The sequence below is a fragment of the Sapajus apella genome, unplaced genomic scaffold (assembly GCF_009761245.1).
Source record: "Sapajus apella isolate SASKATOON/1434 unplaced genomic scaffold, GSC_monkey_1.0 scaffold126, whole genome shotgun sequence".
In the NCBI taxonomy this organism is placed as follows: Eukaryota; Metazoa; Chordata; class Mammalia; order Primates; family Cebidae; genus Sapajus; species Sapajus apella.
Genome location: NW_022437066.1, coordinates 1,203,872 through 1,224,237, shown reverse-complemented (window position 1 = coordinate 1,224,237; position 20,366 = coordinate 1,203,872). Strand labels below are relative to the sequence as shown.

The following is a 20,366-nucleotide window of genomic DNA, read 5'->3' as shown; positions in this document are numbered from 1 at the left end:
GGTCCGCAGCCGGGGGTCAGCCAGCTGTCCACTGGGAACGCCCAGGGAGAAATGCGTCTGGACTGAGCATGTGCAGGCCATTTTATAAAACTACAAACCTTTTTTTTTTTTTTTTTCACACAGAGTCTCTCTCTGTCACCCAGGCTGGAGTGCAGTGGCACGATCTCGGCTCACTGCAACCTCCGCCTCCCGGGTTCAAGCGATTCTCCTGCCTCAGCCTCCCAAGTAGCTGGGATTACAGGCATGCTCCACCACGCCTGGCTAATTTTCTTTTTTTTTTTTCACATGCACTCACGTTTATTTTCACATGCACTCACGTCGTATTGGTGTCATGAGCAGACTAGAGCTGATTTAAAGTATAAGGGAGGGTGTGCTTAGGTTCTGTGCAGATACTCTGCCGTTTTACGTCGGGGACTCCAGCATCCTCAGGAGTCCTGGGACCAACCTCCTGTGGATGGCAAGGGAAAGCAGAGTCGCAGGCGGTTCTGACGGGCGTTCTCAAGCTGTGGTATGACCGAGCTCCTCTGCTTCTCTTTCTGGGAGAGGTCATCCATTCATGACTCCTGCCTACTTAATGATGTTTTTGTTTCTTTGTTTTGGGGGGAACTGTGCAAGGTTCTTATGTTGTGGTTTCTGGAAGCTGATTCATAGTTAGGGCCATTTCCCTGCTCCTGAGCATGTGGGAAACCCTGTGCTGCTTCTAATGTTTGTGGGTTTGATTTTCTCACACACAGAGCCGTGACATACCTGCCGTGTCACCTGGGAAATGGAGGAGGGACTTGCGTTTGATGTTTTTCCTTGGGCTGTTCCCTCCTCCCTAGACCCGTATCAGATACCACAGTGTTGGGCTGTTTCTTTCCTGCTTTGCTGCCGCCCTGTCGCACATGAATGTCTGTGTGCACTTGGCTCCTTTCTGGATTTTGCTTTTTGCTTCGTGATTTGTGTGTGTCATCCTGCACCACCGCGCACCAGGTGAGCAGCGGCCATTTGATTCTGTCTGCGTTTTGACCAGGCCCTGGGGCCTCAGCACCGCCTGTCCTGTGGACTGTGATAGAGGACAGGTGCGCCATGCGACACACGGGCAGGGATCTCCACGTGTGTCCCAAAACGCTACCCCATCTCAGTCACCGGCACAGTGTCTGCACTTGCACATGCGTGTGCACGGGTGTGTGTATGCGTATGGCTTTGGAAATGGGTTGTTGGGTTTCGTTCAGCGTGAGAGTGGAGAGGCCGACGGGGCGAGTCACGTACCCTCTGTCCATTGCTGCGGCCTGTCCAGAGGTGCTGAAGTGGGTTAGAACAGAGAAACATGAGGCCGGGCATGGTGGCTCACGCCTGTAATCCCAGCACTTTGGGAGGCCGAGGCAGGTGGATCACGAGGTCAAGAGATCGAGACCATCCTGGTCAACGTGGTGAAACCCTGTCTCTACTAAAAATACAAAACATTAGCTGGGCATGGTGGCGCGTGCCTGTAATCCCAGCTACTCAGGAGGCTGAGGCAGGAGAATTGCCTGAACCCAGGAGGCGGAGGTTGCGGTGAGCCGAGATCGCGCCACTGCACTCCAGCCTGGGTAATAAGAGCGAAACTCCGTCTCAAAAAAAAAAAAAAAAAAAAAAAAAAGAACAGAGAAAGATGGCACTGACGTCCTCTCCTTACAGTTTCAGGACCACATCAAGACATGTGGCAAGTGTCGAGTCCCTTGCAGATTCCATGCCCTCGGCTGCCTTGAGACGGTGAGTCTGGGGGTCTGAGGCAGAGGCCGCCCCTCGTCCTGGGTGTGGTCCGCACTGCCTCCAGCCCCGAGATTCCTGGTTTTCTTCCCGCTGCTCCTCAGCCTGTGCTGCAGGGCCGCCGCCTCCCATCCTTGCACGAAGACCGGGATGCCGTGACAGCATTTACAGCGGAGTCCATTGCTGACTCGATTCTGTGTAACCTTAGATACTGTGGTTTTTCCTGATAACGGTGAAGTGACCATTGCTGCCTCCGTTTTCTTTGTCTCCGTTGGACAGTCTCCCGCTCTCAGTGTTCTTGTCTGTTTCCCCCTCAGACCTGGCATCTGCCATCTCCAGGAAGCCGGGGCTTCCCACGCAAGAGGTTGTTTAGAGACCACCCGTGCCTCAGTGGTGCTCGCTGTCGCCGCCACCATGGTCCCTGTTTCCGGGCCTCTTGGTGTTGAGATGAGAGGGAACATAGCACGAGTCTGTGACAGCGTTTCCCATTTGCACGGAGGGTCTCCCCATGTGGCACACCGCCCCAGGCTCAGCCAGGCCCTGCCTTCTCCACGCCGTGCGCGGCTCCTGAGAAGGTGCAGGGTGTGCTCTCGTCCGGCTGCTTGTGTCTGTTGAGTGCCTTCTGCTCTCTGGGTGGTTATGCCTCTAGCGGGTACATGTACAGGTCCGTTTGTCTTTTACTGTAATTATTCTAGAATGCCTTTTTTATCTTTTTTTTTGAGGCTGAGTCTTGCTGTCACCCAGCCTGAAGTGCAGTGGCGTGATCTCAGCTCACTGCAACCTCGCAACCTCTGCCTCCCGGGTTGCAGCGATTCTTGTGCCTCAGCCTCCCGAGTAGGTGATGAAAGGCTGGGACTACAGATGCCCGTCACCACACCTGGCTAAGTTTTGTATTTTTAGTAGAGATGAGGTTTCACTGTGTTGGCCAGGCTGATCTCAAACTCCTGACCTCAAGTGGTCCTCCTGCCTCGGCCTCCAAAAGTGCTGAGATTATAGGCATGACTGAGCCTGGCCTCATTTTTCTATTTTGTTGTGAAAATTTGAAAATAATTTAATTGCAAAGTCAGGCCTATAAAATGAGATGTGTTTGAGGAGGCCTAGCTTCCACCCTGTGTTTTCACCTTCCCTCTGTGGGTAGCTTTTTATTTTTATTTTTTTTAATTTTAATTTATTTTTATTTCTTATTATTATTTATTTCTATTTTTTTCGTGATTAAGGTGTTCTAATATTATTATTATTTTTTATTAAGACAGGGTTTCACCCTGCTGGCCAGGATGGTCTGGATCTCCTGACCTCGTGATCCAACCACTTCGGCTTCCCAAAGTGCTGGGATTACAGGCGTGAGCCACTGCACCCGGCCAATTTATTTTATTTTTCAATTTTTTTGAGATGAATTCTCGCTCTGTCGCCCAGGCTGGAGTGCAGTGGCGCCATCGCGGCTCACTGCAACCTCTGCCTCCCAGGTTCAAGCAATTCTCCTGCCTCAGCCTGCAAAGTAGCTGGGACTACAGGTGCATGCCACCATGTCCGGCTAATTTTTATAGTTTTAGGAGAGATGGGGTTTCACCATGCTGGCCAGGCTGGTCTCGAACTCCTGACCTTGTGATCTACCCGCCTAGGCCTCCCAAAGTGCTAGCATTACAGATGTGAGCCGCCATGCCCAGCCTTATTTTATTTTATTTTTGAGACGGAGTCTTGCTGTTACCCAGGCTGGAGTGCAGTGGCACGATCTTGGCTCACTGCAACCTCTACCTCCCAGATTCATGGGCTTCTCCTGCCTCAGCCTCCCAAGTAGCTGGGATTACAGGCACGTACCACCAGGCCTGGCTAATTTTTGTATTAGTAGAGATGGGGTTTCACCATGTTGCCCAGGCTGGTTTCAAACTCCTGACCTTAGGTGATCCACCCACTTTGGCCTCCCAAAGTGCTGTGATTACGGTGCCCATCTATTTTTGCTATTTATTTATTTATTACACAGAGTCTTGCTCTGTCGCCCAGCCTGGAGTGCAGTGATGCCATCTTGGCTCACTGCCAGATGCCACCTCCCCCTCCTGGGTTCAAGTGACTCTCATGCTTCAGCCTCCTGAGTAGTTGGGATTACAGGCATGCGCCACCACACCCAGCTAATTTTGTATTTTCAGTAGAGACGGGGCTTCACCATGTGGACCAGGCTTGTCTGGAACTTGTGGGTGGCTTTTTAAAAAGTGTTGTATTCTTTTTTCTTTCTTTTTTTCTTTTTTTTGTTTTCTTTTCTTCAAAACAGGATTTCGCTGTGGAGCCAGGCAGGAGTGCAGTGATGTGATCTCAGCTCACTGCAGCCTCAGCCTCCTGAGCTCAGGTGATCCTCCCACCTCAGCCTCCTGGGCTCAGGTGATCCTCCCACCTCAGCCTCCTGGGCTCAGGTGACCCTCCCACCTCAGCCTCCTGGGCTCAGGTGACCCTCCCACCTCAGCCTCCTGGGCTCAGGTGATCCTCCCACCTCAGCCTCCTGAGCCGGTGGGACCTTTGGCACACACCACCGTGCCTGGCGAATAGTTTTAAGTGTTTCTCGTAGACGTGGGGTTTTGCCACGCTGGCCCAGCTATTCTGCAACTCCTGGGCCCGAATGATTCTCCCGCTTTGGCCTCCCAAAGTGCTAGAATCACAGTTGCGAGTTGCTGTGCCTGGCTACAGCTCAGTTCCGTAACAAGCTTCATATTCCTTAAACACAGCTGACGTTCAGGCGGTCATAGACTAGAAGACCTCCCAGGCATCCCTGTCTGTGGCTCTGGCCTGTCTCCTCAGTTCAGCTGAGGCCCGTGTCTTGGTGGCCGTCCCCGGTGGGAGCTGAATGGTGGGTGGAGCCAGCAGCCTCCCCGCCCTGTGTCTGCAGGTGGAGAGCGAGAAGCAGCAAGAGCACGAGGCGCAGTGGCTGCGGGAGCACCTGGCCATGCTACTGAGCTCGGTCCTGGAGGCAAAGCCCCTCTCAGGAGACCAGAGCCAGGCGGGGTCAGAGCTCCTGCAGAGGTGCGAGACACTGGAAAAGAAGACAGCGACCTTCGAGAACATCGTCTGTGTCCTGAACCGGGAGGTGGAGAGGGTGGCCCTGACCGTCGAGGCCTGTAGCCGGCAGCACCGGCTGGACCTAGACAGGATCGAAGCCCTGAGTAACAAGGTCTGTGCCCGGTGGGCGGCTCGCCGTGAGGAGGACAGTGTAAAGGGGGATGGTGCCCAGGCCCCAGCAGCTTCCGGCAGGTCCTGGAGCTTTACAGCCTGGGCAGCCTAGAATTCCATCTGCAAACCCCCGTCCAGTGTGGTTTCTATGGGGGGGCTCTGGCTCCCTTCATTTCTGAGCCCTGTTCTCTGAGGGGCGAAAACCCTGGAAAGTCACAGACGCCACAGGCTGTGGGTGAGAGCCTCCTCTCTCTGATGGAGGGCAGAGTCACCCATGGGGGTGTGCGTGGCGTGGTGTGGCTTCTGAGCACGCTTGCTATCCGGAGCTGCTGTGTGAACTTGGAGCCCCCACCTCTTCGCAGGGTGGGCTTGGGTTCTTGTGGACAGGGAGCCGACGAGGAACGCAGAGCCCAGGGTGCCTTGAGGCACAGTCCTGCTGGAGGTGGGCAGGTGTGGGAGGCAGGGGCTCATGCCTGCACCCCTCCTGTAAGAGGGAAGGTGGTCTTGGCACCCACAGGTGCAGCAGCTGGAGAGGAGCATCGGCCTGAAGGACCTGGCGATGGCCGACCTGGAGCAGAAGGTTTTGGAGATGGAGGCGTCCACCTACGATGGGGTCTTCATCTGGAAGATCTCAGACTTCGCCAGGAAGCGCCAGGAAGCTGTGGCTGGCCGCACACCTGCCATCTTCTCCCCAGGTGTGGTTCTAGCCCCGCCACCCCCCCAACCCCGGCAGCTGCTGTTTACTTAGCACCTGAGTTCCCTCATCCCCGAGACCACATGGGATGGGTGCCAAGGGCGGGGCTGGGATACAACCCCCACTGATACCAGGAGTGGCTGTGCCTCCCTGAGTGGCCAGTGGGCAGCTGAATGTGGGCTGGCCAGTGGGCGCCCTTGGGCAGATGTCGGGGGGGGGTGTTGGGCTGGCTGCCCTCCCACTCTGCCAGCCCTCAAGGTGTGCCCCTTGTCACCCTCAGCTCTGCACTGCGAGCCCCATGTCACCTAAAGCAGTCATTACACCAGCAGGCTCTCCTGCCTGACCACAGCTCCCAGGAAGACAGAGGGCAGGTGGGGTCACCGCGTGCGTGGGTGGCACGAGGTGGGACATGGCTCTCAGGGACTTGGGGCTGAGCTAGTCTGACCCTTCCCAGGTTCACTTTCCAGCTGCACACAGGAGCTCAGCGAGGGTGTTTCTCGTGCTGCCTGCTTTTTTTTTTAACCCCAATTACAGGGTCTCTTGAGAGGGTGCTCGTGGGGTCTCCCCTGGAGGGCGCTGGTACAGAGGGATGGGGTGGGGGCTGTCACGACTGTGCTTCCGGGCACTGTGGTCCAGAGGTGGCCCCGCTGCTGTCCCTCGAGACCCTCACGGACCTCGTGCCAGCCCAGCCATCATCTCTGCTCCTGCTCAGGCCCTGCCTTCCTGCCCTTTGTAGCCATGGCTCAGAACACGCCCTCATGTGGGCTTTATTTTTATGCTGACTTGTTGAACCTGCTGATAGAATCTTAGATGCTAGGATCAAGGCTGAGACACTGTAGGCACCTTTCCTGTTTGAATTTAAGCTGACACTGCTGATGAAACTCCCTGAGCACCAGCGGCTGAGGTGGTCCTGTGCTCTAGCGCCCTTGAGGCAGAAAGAGACCCAAGTGTCATCTTGAGGGGCTGCCATGTTCTTCTTTGTGGTGCATCCTGACAAGGCCTTCAGCAGGCGTCAGAAACAAAACTCACTCTCTCTTCTCTGAGATGAGACTGGAGAAATGAAAGATTGTTTTGGGGGACACTCTAGGGCATAGTCTAGGCAGCCTGCAGGACGTAGCTCTGTTCCTCCAGGGCTGGGAAGGTCAGCACCGCCCTCTGGTGGCCACCTTCCCTCTGCAGCTGCTGGGAGCTCTGAGCGTGGGTTGAAGGGTGAAGGGGTGAGGCCCTGCCACAGTGGCGGTCTTTGAGGGGGCTGCACTCGGGCACAAGAACCTGTTTGTATAGAACATCTGCTTTAAGGGATGCTGGTGAACACAGCTTGTGTACGGCACGGCTGTGGAGGGCAGGGAGGACGGGCTGGGGAGGATGGGCTGTGGAGGGCGGGGAGGACGGGCTGGGGAGGATGGGCTGTGGAGGGCGGGGAGGACGGACCTTGGGAGGATGGGCTGGGGAGGGCGGGGAGGACGGGCCTGGGGAGGATGGGCTGGGGAGGACGGGCCTGGGGGCCCAGTGCCGCCATGGTGGGATCACTGTGTATGGAGCTTTGTGCACGGTGTTCTGTCATGTGACTTGGAAAGCAGCCTCTGCCCCGTTGTGGCTGTCATTCGAATCTCTTGTTGGGCAGGAAGGACGTGGACTCTTCTTGTTCTGGGGCTCTCCCCGGCCAGCGCCTCTCCTGAGGCAGGCTTGGGGCCCCTCTTAGACCCTGGGCCAGTCAAGGGTTCCCCTCTGCAGCTCTGCCGAGGCCCCAGCCACACTGTGGTTGGTAGATCTCTCCATGTTGCTCTACTCGCCTTCTTAAGTTTTGGGGGTTACATTTAGGATTCTTAAAAATGCTTTCTCATGGCTCACGCCTGTAATCCCAGCACTATGGGGGGCCGAATCGGGTGGATCACCTGAGGCCAGGAGTTCAAGACCAGCCTAGCTAGCATGGTGGAACCCTGTCTCTCCTGAAAATACAAAAATTAGCCAGGCGTGGTGGCAGGTGCCTGTAGTCCCAGCTACTCAGGAAGCTCAGGCAGGAAATTCGCTTGAGCCCGGGAGGTGGAGTTTCCAGTGAGCTGAGATTGAGCCACTGCTCTCCAGCCTGGGCAACAGAGTGAGACACACTCAAAAAAAAAAAGCGTTTACTGATTTTTCTAATTACTGGGTTTTTTTCAAAAGTAAAATTTGTTTTCATTGGAAATTAACTGCAGTTTGAGAACAAACATTCTTTGCACCCCAGAACCTGCATGTTCCTATGTGGCGTGGGTGTCCCTGGGGGTGGGCCGGCAGGCAGGAAGAGCCCGCCCTGCCCATGCTGAGGGTCAGCTGACAGGCCCCTCCGCCCGCCTCCGCAGCCTTCTACACCAGCAGGTACGGCTACAAGATGTGTCTGCGCATCTACCTGAACGGCGACGGGACCGGGCGTGGAACCCACCTGTCCCTCTTCTTCGTGGTGATGAAAGGCCCGAACGACGCCCTGCTGAGGTGGCCCTTCAACCAGAAGGTGAGGCCGTCCCCGCGTGCTTCACCGAGGGCAGGGCAGCTTCCGCGGCTCAGGCTTGTGCAGGACGGGGTGGCTGGGGCTGCCGGCCCAGGTGTCTGCAGCAGGCAGGTCACCCTGTGGTGCTGTGTCACGTGGTGGAGAGTTCTCGCAGTTTCTGTCCTTTCCACAATTTCCTAACACTGGTCCGTGACACAAGCAACTGGCTTCCTGACGTGTCAGATGAATATTACTAAGAAAAAGCACAAGGCCGGGTGTGGGGGCTCACCCTGTGATCTTAGCACTTTGGGAGGCTGAGGTGGGAGGATTACTGAGCCCAGGACTTTGAGACCAGCCTGGGCAACATAGTGAGACCCCATCTCTACAGAAAAAAGAAAAATTAGCTAGGCCTGGTGGTGTGCCCCTGTATCCCCAGCTATTAGGGAGGCTGAGGCGGGAGGACTGCTGGAGCCCAGCAGGTTGAGGCTGCAGTGAGCTGAGATCACGCCACTGCACTGCAGCCCGGGCAACAGAACAAGACCGATCTCTAAAAAATAAGAGAATGCAAGGACAAGGCACAGAGTGTTGAAAGCTGGGGGTGCCCAGCCTTAGCCTAGGACTCCAGAGGTCAGAGGCGTCTGGACTAGCAGTTTGAAAATAGGGCCCTGGAGAGTGCAGAGGAAGGAACACGGCTTCGGGGCCGTCTTCGTCAGAGGCGTGATTTATTATTTTGAAAATCAGAATCTGTTTTTGGTTCAGGAACTGAAGATCTAGAGACGAGGCTGGAATGGGAAGGTCCTTCCTTTCGCCACACTAGGCCCAGGCTTGCTGCGTCCCCCACCCACTCTAGCCAGTGGAGTACGCAGAGCAGAGCTGGACGAGGGGAGGGGGTGGAGGGCCCGGGGCAGCCGGGTTCACAGGCCCGACAGAGGCAGGCTCAGGCTCTCTGAAAAGGACGCTTAGGGTTAGGTGGGCAGTGGGTGCCTCATGATATCTTTACCAAGAAAATGTCTTTGCCAGCTGTATTATTTTTTGCTTTTTCCTAATACAAATTCAAGTTCAGGATTGGTAAGCTGTAGTCTAGGACTCCAGATGTCAGGGGACAGGAAATGCCAGATGGGTGCAGGTTCCCCAGAGAGAAGCGTCATGCCTGTGGCTGGTGAGCCAGGCGCTGCACAGGAGCAAGGCCGCCCACGACGTGGTCTTGGCTGGGTCCTGGGATGGGTGCCTGGGGCCTCCTGCCAGTGTCCAGACCCTCGGGAACCAGGAGAGGCAGCCTACAACCATGTCCCTCCCTGGGGCTCTTTTCCAGGTAACCCTGATGCTGCTGGACCAGAACAACCGGGAGCACGTGATTGATGCCTTCAGGCCCGACGTGACCTCATCCTCTTTCCAGAGGCCGGTCAACGACATGAACATTGCAAGTGGCTGCCCCCTCTTCTGCCCCGTCTCCAAGATGGAGGCCAAGAATTCCTACGTGCGGGACGATGCTATCTTCATCAAGGCCATTGTGGACCTGACAGGGCTCTAACTGCCCCTAATTGGTGTCAGGTTTGGGGGCAGCCAGGCACAGCCGGCTCACTGAGGGGCCACCATGCTGGGCCAGGGCCTCACTGCACAAGTGGGCAGGGGCCTGGCTTGGGCACTTGGGTGGGTGTTGGCCTGCAGCCAAGTTCACTGTCACGGGGAAGGAGCCACCAGCCAGTCCTCGGATTTCAGGGACTGCATAGAGGGGCCTGGGAGACGGGCTCAGCCCAGGGCCGTGCTGGGGCTGGCCAAGGGTCTTCTGGTGCTTCTCTTGCTGTCTGTCCTGTGCAGTGAAGGGAGAGGCCCTGGGTGGGGACGCTCGGAGCGGAGCACATCCCAGCAGTGCCCACGAAGCAGGAGCACAGTGGTAGCCTTGTGTTCCTCAGGCATGGCAGGCAGAAAGGAGGGGCTGCTCCAGGAGAAGGGCCTCCTGCCGGCCAGAGCGAGGAAGGCCATGCGGCTTGGTTCTCCCCTCTGGCCCCTGGAGAGAAGGGAGCATTCCTAGACCCCTGGGTGCTTGTCTGCACAGAGCTCCGGTCTGTGCCACGTTGGCCAGGCTGGCTATGGGAGAGGGTCTGGTCCCACTCTGCCTCTGCTCAGACCACGGTGTAGGGGTGCGCAGCACGGCCTGCGGGTGCTGTGAGAGCACTCCGTGCAGCTCACGAGACACAGTTATTAAACCGTTCAAATCTCTGCTCAGTGGTGTCCAGTTGGTTCCAGGTTGCCTGCAGCTTCCAGCCTTGGCAGTGGTCACCCTCTGGGGGTCCTCCTGGCCTCCTCCTCCCACGCACCCCTCCTCACAGGGTGTCTGGCTGCTGGCTGCTTTTCTGGCCAGCCAGGCTGTTCTCTCTGTTTCTTACCTCCTGTAAGCTCTCTCTTCTGAGCTTTGGTGAAGCCCAGTGTTCCCTCTTGTGACATATTCTTCCCTGCCCGTCTCCTCTCCTGGGCCTTCGAGGGACTCCTGTGAGAGCAGGATGAGGATGAGCCAGCCCTGGTTCTCTGCATAGGCTGCACCGCCCTCGGGGTGTGCTCTCAGGACTGAGGGCAGGCCGGCGTAGGCATGGCTCCGCTCTTGGTGTCAGGGCAGCCGTGCTGGGGTCTGCTTGGCGTCTGTATCAGGGTCCAGGGTAAAAGGTGGTCGCCTCTTGACAGCCTCACACACTGCTGTAGTTTGAGAAGTTAAGACCATAGAAAAATACAGAAAATAACTCGGGCACAGGAACTGACAGGTATTATCTGTGTTCCCCGAGTACTGGACCGAACGAAGCATCGCAGAGCCCATCCCCTGCTGTTCCCCTTCCCAGCCTCACCTCAGCTCCCCCAGGCCACGTGGCACCAACCGTGACGTTCCAGTTCTCCGGCCTTAGAATTTGGCATCTATGTGTTTCTGTATCCACAAATAAGACTATGGCATTTAAAACGCAGAAACCATCCACTGGGTCCTCTGCAGGTAGCTGGGCTTCTTACTCAGCCTGGCTGGGTTTTGTTTTGTTTTGTTTTTGAGATGGAGTTTCACTCTTGTTGCCCAGGCTGGAGTGCAGTGGCACAATCTCGGCTCACTGCAACCTCCACCTCCTGGGTTCAAGCGATTCTGCCTCAGCCTCCCGAGAAGCTGGGATTTACAGGCACCTGCCACCACATCCGCCTAAGTTTTGTGTTTTTAGTAGAGACTGTTTAACTATGTTGGCCAGGCTGGTCTTAAACTCGTGACCTCAGGTGATCCCCGTGCCTCAGTCTCCCAAAATGCTGGGATTACAGGCGTGAGCCACCACGCCCGGCCCAGCCTAGCTGTTTTAATGCCTCATGTGCTGGGCACTCTGCACGGCAGATTCTGACAGCCGTGTGTGAGTTCCCTAGAGAGCACCTCCCCGTCTTGTCTTCTGTGTCTTGAGTGTTTGGCGACTGTAGACCCCCAGACAGACCCACTCTTCTGGGTCTCCTGTCAGCCTGGAAGGAGAGCTGGTGGTTTCTAGGCCTTCCCGTTTTAGCAGTTGCCAGCTTGTCTTACAGAGGGGCGGCACCCTGTCCTTCCACCAGCACGAGGGGAGGGTTCCCATTGTCTCCCGTCCCTGCCACGCTCCGATGTGGGAATGGAGGAGATGCTGCCTTCTGGTGTGTGAAGGGGCTTCTCCGGAACGGGCGCTTCTCTGATGGCTCAGTGGCGTTGGGCGTCTGCCCTGCTCACTGCTCTCTGGGACTGCCTCCCATGTGAATTGCCTGTTGATGTCTTTTTCTTATTTTGTTTCTGGTTGTTGGTCTGGGCCTTATTCTACCGGTTGATAGGAGTTCCTAATATTCTTGATTAGAGTCTTGGTTGTGTGTTTGAACTGTTTCTGTTCCTGATGTGCAGAAGCTTAACCCTAAGACGCAATCAGTTGATCTTACCCTTTGTGAGTGGGGCAGTTTCTGACCAACTCAAAACATCCTGACCTCCCTGAGGTTGAAAAACAGTCATGTTTTCTTCTAATGATTTTGAGGTTTTATCTGTAACATGGGGGGCTTCTGTATTTGGGGATTTGTTTGTGCATGACAGGTTTTACTAGGCTGTTAAAGTTTGTTGAAGCAGATAGATTCAGGTCATCTCTTCTCCCTTACAACGAAATGGAGCTGTGAAATGAGAGGAACAGGACCAAAAAAAGTCCTCCCCAGGGACAAAGACGGGGAAGAAGCCAACATCCACAGAGGATTTCAACCCCTTCTGCATGGTGGGAAGTGGGTTGGTGGGTGGCTCTGAGCAGAAGAGGGCTGAGGGGGAGGCTGGCTACCCTGGGAGGCCCTGGCATGGAGCAGAGCCTGAGCTAAAAGTGGATCAGCTCAAAGACCAGGCAGAGCCGCTACCTTGCAGGTCCTTTGCCTGCCAAAGTAGCTGGTGGTCCTCCCAGCCCTCACCTCCCTGCAGTGGAGATGGAGGTCTGGAAAACTTGGGGAAGAGCTGAGGGCTGTGCCCCAACGCTGTCAGAGCAGTGTCGGGCTCCAGGCTGAAGCAGGGGCAGGCGCCTGCACTGAACAACTCCCCAGGTGCAGACGCTCCCAGGAAACACCAAGGCCTTAGAGGGAGAAGGCGCCCTGGAGCTGACTCATGGCCAGGCCTGGCCCAGCCGCCTCGTGGCCTTCCAGGGAAGTGCCAGGCTCTATGCAAACCCACAGAGGTACCATCGTCACTATCTAATTTTAGGACGTTTCATCCCCCTGCAGAAAAACCTTCCCACAAACCTGCTTCTGTCTCTGGGCTTGCCTGATGAGGACACGGATAGGAGTAGCATCCTGCAGCGTGCGGCCTTTGCTTTTCCTCAGCGGGATGCTTACAAGGTTCGTCTGTGTCGCCGCGTGTCGGAATTCCATTCCTCTTTTTGCCTGGCTGACATTCTCTGGGGGATGGACCTCATCTTATTTATCCGTTCACCAGCTGATGGACATTGGGCGGTTTCTAATTTTTGGCTACCCTGAAAATGCCATTGTGAACATTTGTGTACAAGTTGTTGTGGGGACGCATGTTTGTTTTCGCTTCTCTTGAATATTCATGCCTGGCAGTAGAACTGCTGGACCACGAGTTCAGCTTTGGAGGATTGCCAGACTTTCCCTCTATGGTCGTCTCACTTTACAGCTCCCTCGGGAAGGTTTTTTTTAATTTTTGTTTTTCCAGACGGAGTCTCACTTTGTCTCCCAGGCTGCAGCAGTGGTGCAACATTGGCTCGCTGCAACCTCAGCCTCCAGAGTAGCCATGATTACAGGTGTGCACTACCACGCCTGGCTCATTTTTGTGTCTAGTAGAGATGGGGTTTCTCCGTGTTGGCCAGGATGGTCTCGAACTCCTGGCCTCAGTGTTCCGCCCGCCTCGCCCTCCCAAAGTGCTGGGATGACAGGCGTGAGCTGCTGCACCAGCTAATAACATTTTTACACGTCATAGTAAAATTGATTTGCTGTTTTGTTATAAATGCTGCATGAGTGTTCACACCTGTGCAGATTTGGAGAAGCGCCACAATAGCCAGGAGACAGGCGCACCCTGCCGTCTCAGGACCGCTCGCCCCCAGCTCAGGCTGGAGTGAAATGGCGTGATCTTGGCTCAGTGCAACCTCCACCTCCCAGGTTCAAGTGATTCTTCTGCCTCAGCCTCCCAAGTAGCTGAGATTACAGACGCCTGCCACCACACCCAGCTAATTTTTGTATTTTTAGTAGAGATAGGGTTTCACCATATTGGCAAGGCTGATCCTGAACTCCTGACCTCATGATCTGCCCGCCTCAGCCTCCCAAAGTGTTGGGATTACAGGTGTGAGCCACTGCGCCCACCACTCAGAAATGAAGAACAAGGCGTTAGAAACTGGAGGAAAGACTGTCCTAGTTTAAAGTGGCAGAGAACATGGCAGTCGTGTGTTTGTGCCCAGTCCTTCCTTTGTGGAAGGGACTGGGTGTCTGGCTAAAGAAATATTCAGGGTGTGGCGTGTCCTCTAACTGTATAAAGTAAGACGTGAGACGAGAGAAATGATTGAAAGATGGAATTTATAATTAACAGGGAAAGAACTTAGGGATCTTAAGGCTTTTCGGTCTGGCCATTGAGAGAGTAATGAGGTGTCTTTAGGAGAACAGACCAGGAGTGTGGCTGAGCAGCTTTTGACAAGGAGCTTAGTGTGGACAGGACGAAGCCAGAGGCTGCAAACCAGGACAGAGGGAAGATGACCCCAGAGGCATTTCAGACTCCTGCTGCTGCTTCTCCCCCCACGGGCCTGGCGCACCAAGGCCTTTGGGAGGGAGATGTGTCAAAAGAGAGGTGTAGGGTGCTCTCAGGACTTTAGAGCCTGCTGGCCAGGGCCACCCCGAGTCTGCTCTCTACGTTCCAGGGCAGGCCCCTAAGCCGCTCCAGCCTGTCTCAAGTGGCCCCGGGGAAGGTACCATCATAGCCTTGGTAGGGTCCATGTGGTGCTGGTTCTGCAGGGATGCGCTTCCTCCACTGGGAGTCACAGGATGTCACAGACAGCAGGGCCCACATGGAGACTTGCAGAGCCATGGCAGAGAGCCCACATAGGCAATACGTGGTAGGGCCTTGGGGTTAAGGCCACCCTGAGTCCCCAGAACTGCAGAGCCTCCAGTGTTCATTGCCAGCCTGGGAGAGTTGCAGGCATGAGACTCCAACCTACTGGACCTGCGTGAGGGCTGAGCCCAGCACAGCTTTAGGGCTGAGATTACCAAGAGCCTGGAGGGCCTCTCCGTACCCCACAGTGTGTACAAGGCAGGATTTGGAGTCAGAGAAGATGATTCTCAGGCCTTCGGGTTTCGTGGTGTTCTCCCTGCTGGTGTTGGACGTGCTCGAGGCCTCTTTACGGTTTATCTGCTTTGGAATGGAAACGTCTGTTGCGTGCCTGCCCTACACTGTATTTGGAAGCATGTAACTTGCTCAGTTTCACAGGCTCGCAGTGGAGGGAAAGCTGCCTCCACTTGGGATGAATCATCCCATGTCTGATTTAGATGAGTCTCTGGGCTTGGACTTTTGAATTGATGTTAGAATTAGTTAAGACTTTGGGAGCCATTGGGATGGAATGAGTATATTTTGCATGTGAAAAGAACATGGGCCGGGTTTGGTGGCTCATGCCTGTAATCCCAGCACTTTGGGAGGCCAAGGCAGGCGGATCACCTGAGGTCGGGAGTTTGAGACCAGCCTGGCCAACATGGGGAAACCCTGTCTCTACTAAAAATACAAAATTAGCCTGGCATGGCCGCACCCGCCTGTAATCCCAGCTACTCCGGAGGCTGAGGCAGGAGAATCGCTTGAACCCAGGAGACACAGGCTGCGGTGAGTGGAGGTCGTGCCACTGCACTCCAGCCTGGGAGACGAGGGAAACTCTGTCTCAAAAAAAAAGAAAAAGAAAAAGAACATGAGTTGGTTGGTGGGCAGGGATGGAATGCTGTGGTCCAAATGTTCGTACGTCCCAAACTCATGTCAGCATTTCATTGTCATTGTAACGTTATTAAGAGGTGGGATCGGCCAGGCGCAGTGGCTCACACCTATAAACCCAGCACTTTGGGACGCCCAGGCAGGCGGATTACAAGGTTAAGAGATCAAGACCATCCTGGTCAACATGGTGAAACCCCATCTCTACTAAAAATAGAAAAATTAGCTGGGCGTGGTGGCGCATGCCTGTAGTCCCAGCTACTTGGGAGGCTGAGGCTGGAGTATTGCTTAAACCCAGGAGGCGGGGGTTGCAGTGAGCCCAGATCACTCCATTGCACTCCAGCCTGGGCAACAAGAGTGAAACTCTGTCTCAAAGAAAAAAAAAAAAAGGTAGGATCCTTGGAGGGTGAAGAGGTCAGAGGTGTCCTCCCCGCTGGAGTTGGTGCTGGTATCGTAAGGTGAGCTTGTCCCCTCCTGCCCTTCCACCTGCCACAGTCACACAAGAAGGCTCTCTCCAGATTCTGGCACCTTATTCTGGGACTTCTCAGCCCCCAGGACTGTGAGTCAGCCAATACATTTCTATTTCTTAGAAATTATCCAGTCTCAGGTATTCTGTTACCGCAGCAAAAACACACTAGGAGAACACAGTATTGGTGCTCACCCCCCAATTCCCTATGTTGAAACGTGATCCCCAGTGTGATGGTATTCGGAGGCGGGACCTTGAAAGTTGATTAGATCATGAGGGTAGATGGATTCATGCCCTTCAGAAGAGGCTTCAGCCAGGTGAGGCGGCTCGCACCTGTAATCCCAGGACTTACGGAGGCCGAGGCAGGCAGATCACTTCAGCCAGGCGAGGCGGCTCGCACCTGTAATCCCAGGACTTACGGAGGCCGAGGCAGGCAGATCGCTTCAGCCGAGGAGTTTTGAGACCAACCTGGACAACATGGCCAAACCCCATCTCTACAGAAAATACAAAAATTAGCTGTGTAGGGTGGCACCTGCCTGTGGTCCCAGCTACTCGAAAGGCTGAGGTGGGAGAATCACCTGAGCCCCTAAGGTCACGGCTGTAGTAAGCCATGATTGTGCCACTGCACTCAAGCCTGGGCAACGGAATGAGAACCCATCTTTAAAAAAAAAAAAAAACCGGGCATGGTGGCTCACACCTGTAATCCCAGCACTCTGGGAGGCTGAGGCAGGCACATCACAAGGTCAGGAGAACAATACCATCCTGGCCAACATGGTGAAACCCCATCTCTATAAAAAAAAAATTTTTTTAAGCCGCCAAGTACAGTGGCTCATGCCTGTAATCCCAGCACTTTGGGAGGTCAAGGCAGGTAGATCACAAGGTCAGGAGTTCCAGACCAGCCTGGCCAACATAGTGAAACCCTGTCTCAACTAAAAGTGCAAAAACCAGCTGGGTGTGGTGGCACGTGCCTGTAGTCCCAACTAGCTGGAAGGCTGCGGCAGCATTGCTCAAACCCAGGAGGCAGAGGTTGCAGTGAGCTGAGAATATGCCGTTGCACTGCAGCCTGGGCGACAGAGTAAGACTCTTGTCTCAAAAAAAAAAAAAAAGCCATGGAGAGTTCTCTTGCCCCTTGCCCCTTCAGTCATGTTAGGTTACGGAAAAAAAGGTGGCCATTTATGAACCAGAAAACAAGCCCTCGGCAGACACCCAATCTGCAGCATCTTGGCATTGGACTTCAGCCTCCAGAGTGGTGAGAAGTAGGTGTCTGTTGTTTACGGGCTGCACAGCTGATGGTGTTCCGTCACGGCAGCCTGACGGCCTGAGAAGCAGGGCTGGGCCGGTCTAACGCAGGAAGAAGCCGGAAGTGCTGAGTGTTGAAACCAGCTCGCTGAGTGAAGAGATCCCCAGACAGGCTCTGTGTGAGCAACATGGCTGTTTATCCACCTGGGTGCAGGTGGGCTGAGGCCAAAAAGGGCATCAGTGAAGGGCAGCGGGGTAGTAGTTTTTTGGTTTTTTTTTTTTTGAGACAGAGTCTTCCACTGTCACCCAGGCTGGAGTGCAGTGGTGCTGTCTCGGCTCACTGCAATCTCTGCCTCCTTGGTTCAAGCAATTCTCCTGCCTCAGCCTCCCAAGTAGCTGGGATTACAGGCGTGCGCCACCACGCCCAGCTAATTGTTTTGTATTTTTAGTAGAGACGGGGTTTCGCTATGTTGGCCAGGATGGTCTCGATCTCCTGACCTCATGATCCGCCCGCTTCGGCCTCCCAAAGTGCTGGGATTACAGGCCTGAGCCACTGCGCCCAACCAGTCATTGGTTTTATAGGTTTGGGGTGGGCAGTGGAAAGTTACAGTTTAAGGTGGTTTTTTGCAAGCTGCGAGGGGGTTGTAGGGTGTGGAGTCGGTGAGTTACAAAATCCAGTGGTCTTATAAATTGGGGCAGGAATAAGGAGTAAGAGAGAGTGTCGCAAAGTTAAGTAGGCTCTGCAGGGCAACACTGATCATTTCTTCTTCTTCATGGTCTTCCCATTACTTTAGATTTTATAGGAACTTATCTGCAGTGTCCATGCAGGCCACAGAGGTTAACATGGTGTGCACAGCACCGTCAGAAAGCCTGAAAGACCTTACATTGAGATCTGTTTTATGATCCAGGCCATGGTCTGTTTTCGTGGATTTTTCATGTGCACTTTAAAAGAATGTGTATTCATGCTGTGGGCAGCGGCCCATGCTTGTAACCCCAGCACTTTGGGAGGCTGAGGTGGGTGGATCACCTAAGGTCAGGAGTTCAAGACCAGCCTGGCCAACATGGTGAAACCCTGTCTCTAAAAAAAGAAAAATGTGTATTTTACTGCTGTTGAGTGAATTTTCTGTGCATACTGATTAGATTCGGTTAGCTGCTTAGTTTCATGGGTTGGGTTTTATTCCTCCAAAAATGTTGAAATCCTAACCCTTATTTAGGATTACTCAGAATGTGACCTTATTTGGAAAGGGGATCTTTACAAAAGTAATCAAGTTAAAATGAAGTCATTAGGTGGACCGTAATTCAGTATAACTTGTGTTGTTATAAAAGGGAAATTTTGGCCAGGCACGGTGGCTCACACCTGTGATCCCAGCACTTTGGGAGGCCAGGCTGGGAGGATCACTTGAGCCCCGGAGTTTGAAACCAGCCTGGACAACATAGACCCCATCTTTAAAAATAAAACAAGTGCAAAAGGGGGAAATCTGGACACAGACGCGCATAGAGGGAAGAGAAGGGTCAGAGAAGACACCACGTGAACCCGGGAGGCTGGAGGGATGCGCCCACAAGCCAAGGAGAGCCAAGAGAAGCTGTGGCGCAGCGGGCCCTTCCCGAGGGGGCACAGCCTGCCCACACCCCATCTCTGACTTCTGGCCTCCAGCACCGTGTGTGAAAGCGTCAGTCTCTGTTGCCCCCAGCGCGTGCTGCTTTGTCACGGCAGCCCTGGGAAGCTGACGCAATGGTGGGCTTCAGCTCTACATTTTTGCTGACTTTCTTCTCCCCTCTCCCAGCTCCCTCTCCCTTTTCTTTCTTGCTTGCTTTTTTTCTTTTTCTTTTCTTTCTTTATTTTTTTGAGACAGAGTCTCTCTCTGTCGCCCAGGCTGGAGTGCAGTGGAGCGATCTCGGCTCACTGCCACCTCTGCCTCCCAGGTTCAAGTGATGCTCCTGCCTCAGCCTTCCCAGTAGCTGGGATTATAGGCTCGTGCCACCACGCCCAGCTAACTTTTGTATATTTAGTACAGATGGAGTTTCCCCGTGTTGGTCAGGCTGGTCTTGAACTCCTGACCTCACGTGATCTGCCCGCCTCGGCCTCCAAAAGTGCTGGGATGACAGGCGTGAGCCACGGCATCCGGCCTTTTTCCTTCTCTCTTTTTATAGAAACCTCATCTCGGTATGAATGGTCCTTTTTACATCTTTTATTTTTTTTGCTGAGGCTTTCATATTTTTATATCCATTGCAAAATGTTTGTGATTGCTTGTTCTAGCATTTTTATGGTAGCTACTTTGAAGTCCTTGTCAGATAATTCCAACATCTGCGCCTGCGTCACTTCCCCTCAAGCCTGGCGTTTGCTCAGTGGGGCCCTGCAGGTCCGGCTTGCATGTCTAGAAGTGTCATTTTCTGTCCGGGTCATGACATAGTTCCTCCACAGTGACTGCAAGGTGTTCAGAGTTCACGAGTGCAAATGTTATTAAAAACTGTTTTAAAAAACAACCCTTGAAGGTCAGGTGGACTGACGCATTCCAGAAAGCAGCTGGTAAAGTGCTCACGGTGGATCAAGAGTCTGAAAAATGTAGAAATGAACCTGTCAAATACCAGCGAGAGCTCTGGAGTAGAACCACGGTTGCAACAGAGAGCTGAAGAGCTCAAACAGAGACGCCAAACTTACCACAGAGGAAAGAAAAAGAGCTCCGGAAACCTCAGGACATCAGAGGAGTCAAGCAAAGCATCCGTCTTGTCTGATCCCCTCTTGCAGGCAAAGGAAAGCGTCGGAGGGGGATACACAGCGCTCACAGCAGGACGTGCTGGTGGAAGATGCATCTTACAGGCCTCACTGGAACCATTGGGAGACTCAGAACTGCTGAATTATTGGTTTATTTATTACGTAAGGTCACTTAAATGACAAGTGATTAAAAATGTATCAGGCTGGGCACGGTGGCTCACACCTGTAATCCCAGCACTTTGGGAGGGTGTGGCAGGTGGATCACAAGGTCAGGTGTTTGAGACCAGCCTGGCCAAGATGGTGAAACCCCGTGTCCACTAAAAATACAAACATTAGCCGGGTGTGGGGTCAGATGCGTGTGGTCCTAGCTACTTGGGACACTGAGGCAGGAGAATTGCTTAAACATAGGAAGCGGAAGTTGCAGTGAGCCAAGATCGCACCATTGCACTCCAGCCTGGGTAACAAGAGCAAAACTCCATCTCAAAAAAAAAATAA

General features: G+C 54.1%; 1 protein-coding gene across 10 annotated transcripts in view; it reads left to right on the top strand.

The window, feature by feature from the left end:
* Positions 1–10,759, top strand: part of TRAF2 (TNF receptor associated factor 2) — a 33,939-nt gene extending 23,180 nt beyond the window's left edge. For all 10 annotated transcript variants that reach the window (XM_032261801.1, XM_032261803.1, XM_032261807.1 and 7 more), the window contains 5 exons: positions 1,660–1,734; positions 4,604–4,885; positions 5,402–5,579; positions 7,918–8,066; positions 9,355–10,759. In XM_032261801.1, the coding sequence (XP_032117692.1) occupies positions 1,660–1,734; positions 4,604–4,885; positions 5,402–5,579; positions 7,918–8,066; positions 9,355–9,573 (903 nt within the window). In that variant the 3' untranslated portion in view covers positions 9,574–10,759. The remainder of the gene's footprint in view (positions 1–1,659; positions 1,735–4,603; positions 4,886–5,401; positions 5,580–7,917; positions 8,067–9,354) is intronic.
* Positions 10,760–20,366: the final 9,607 nt, after the last annotated feature.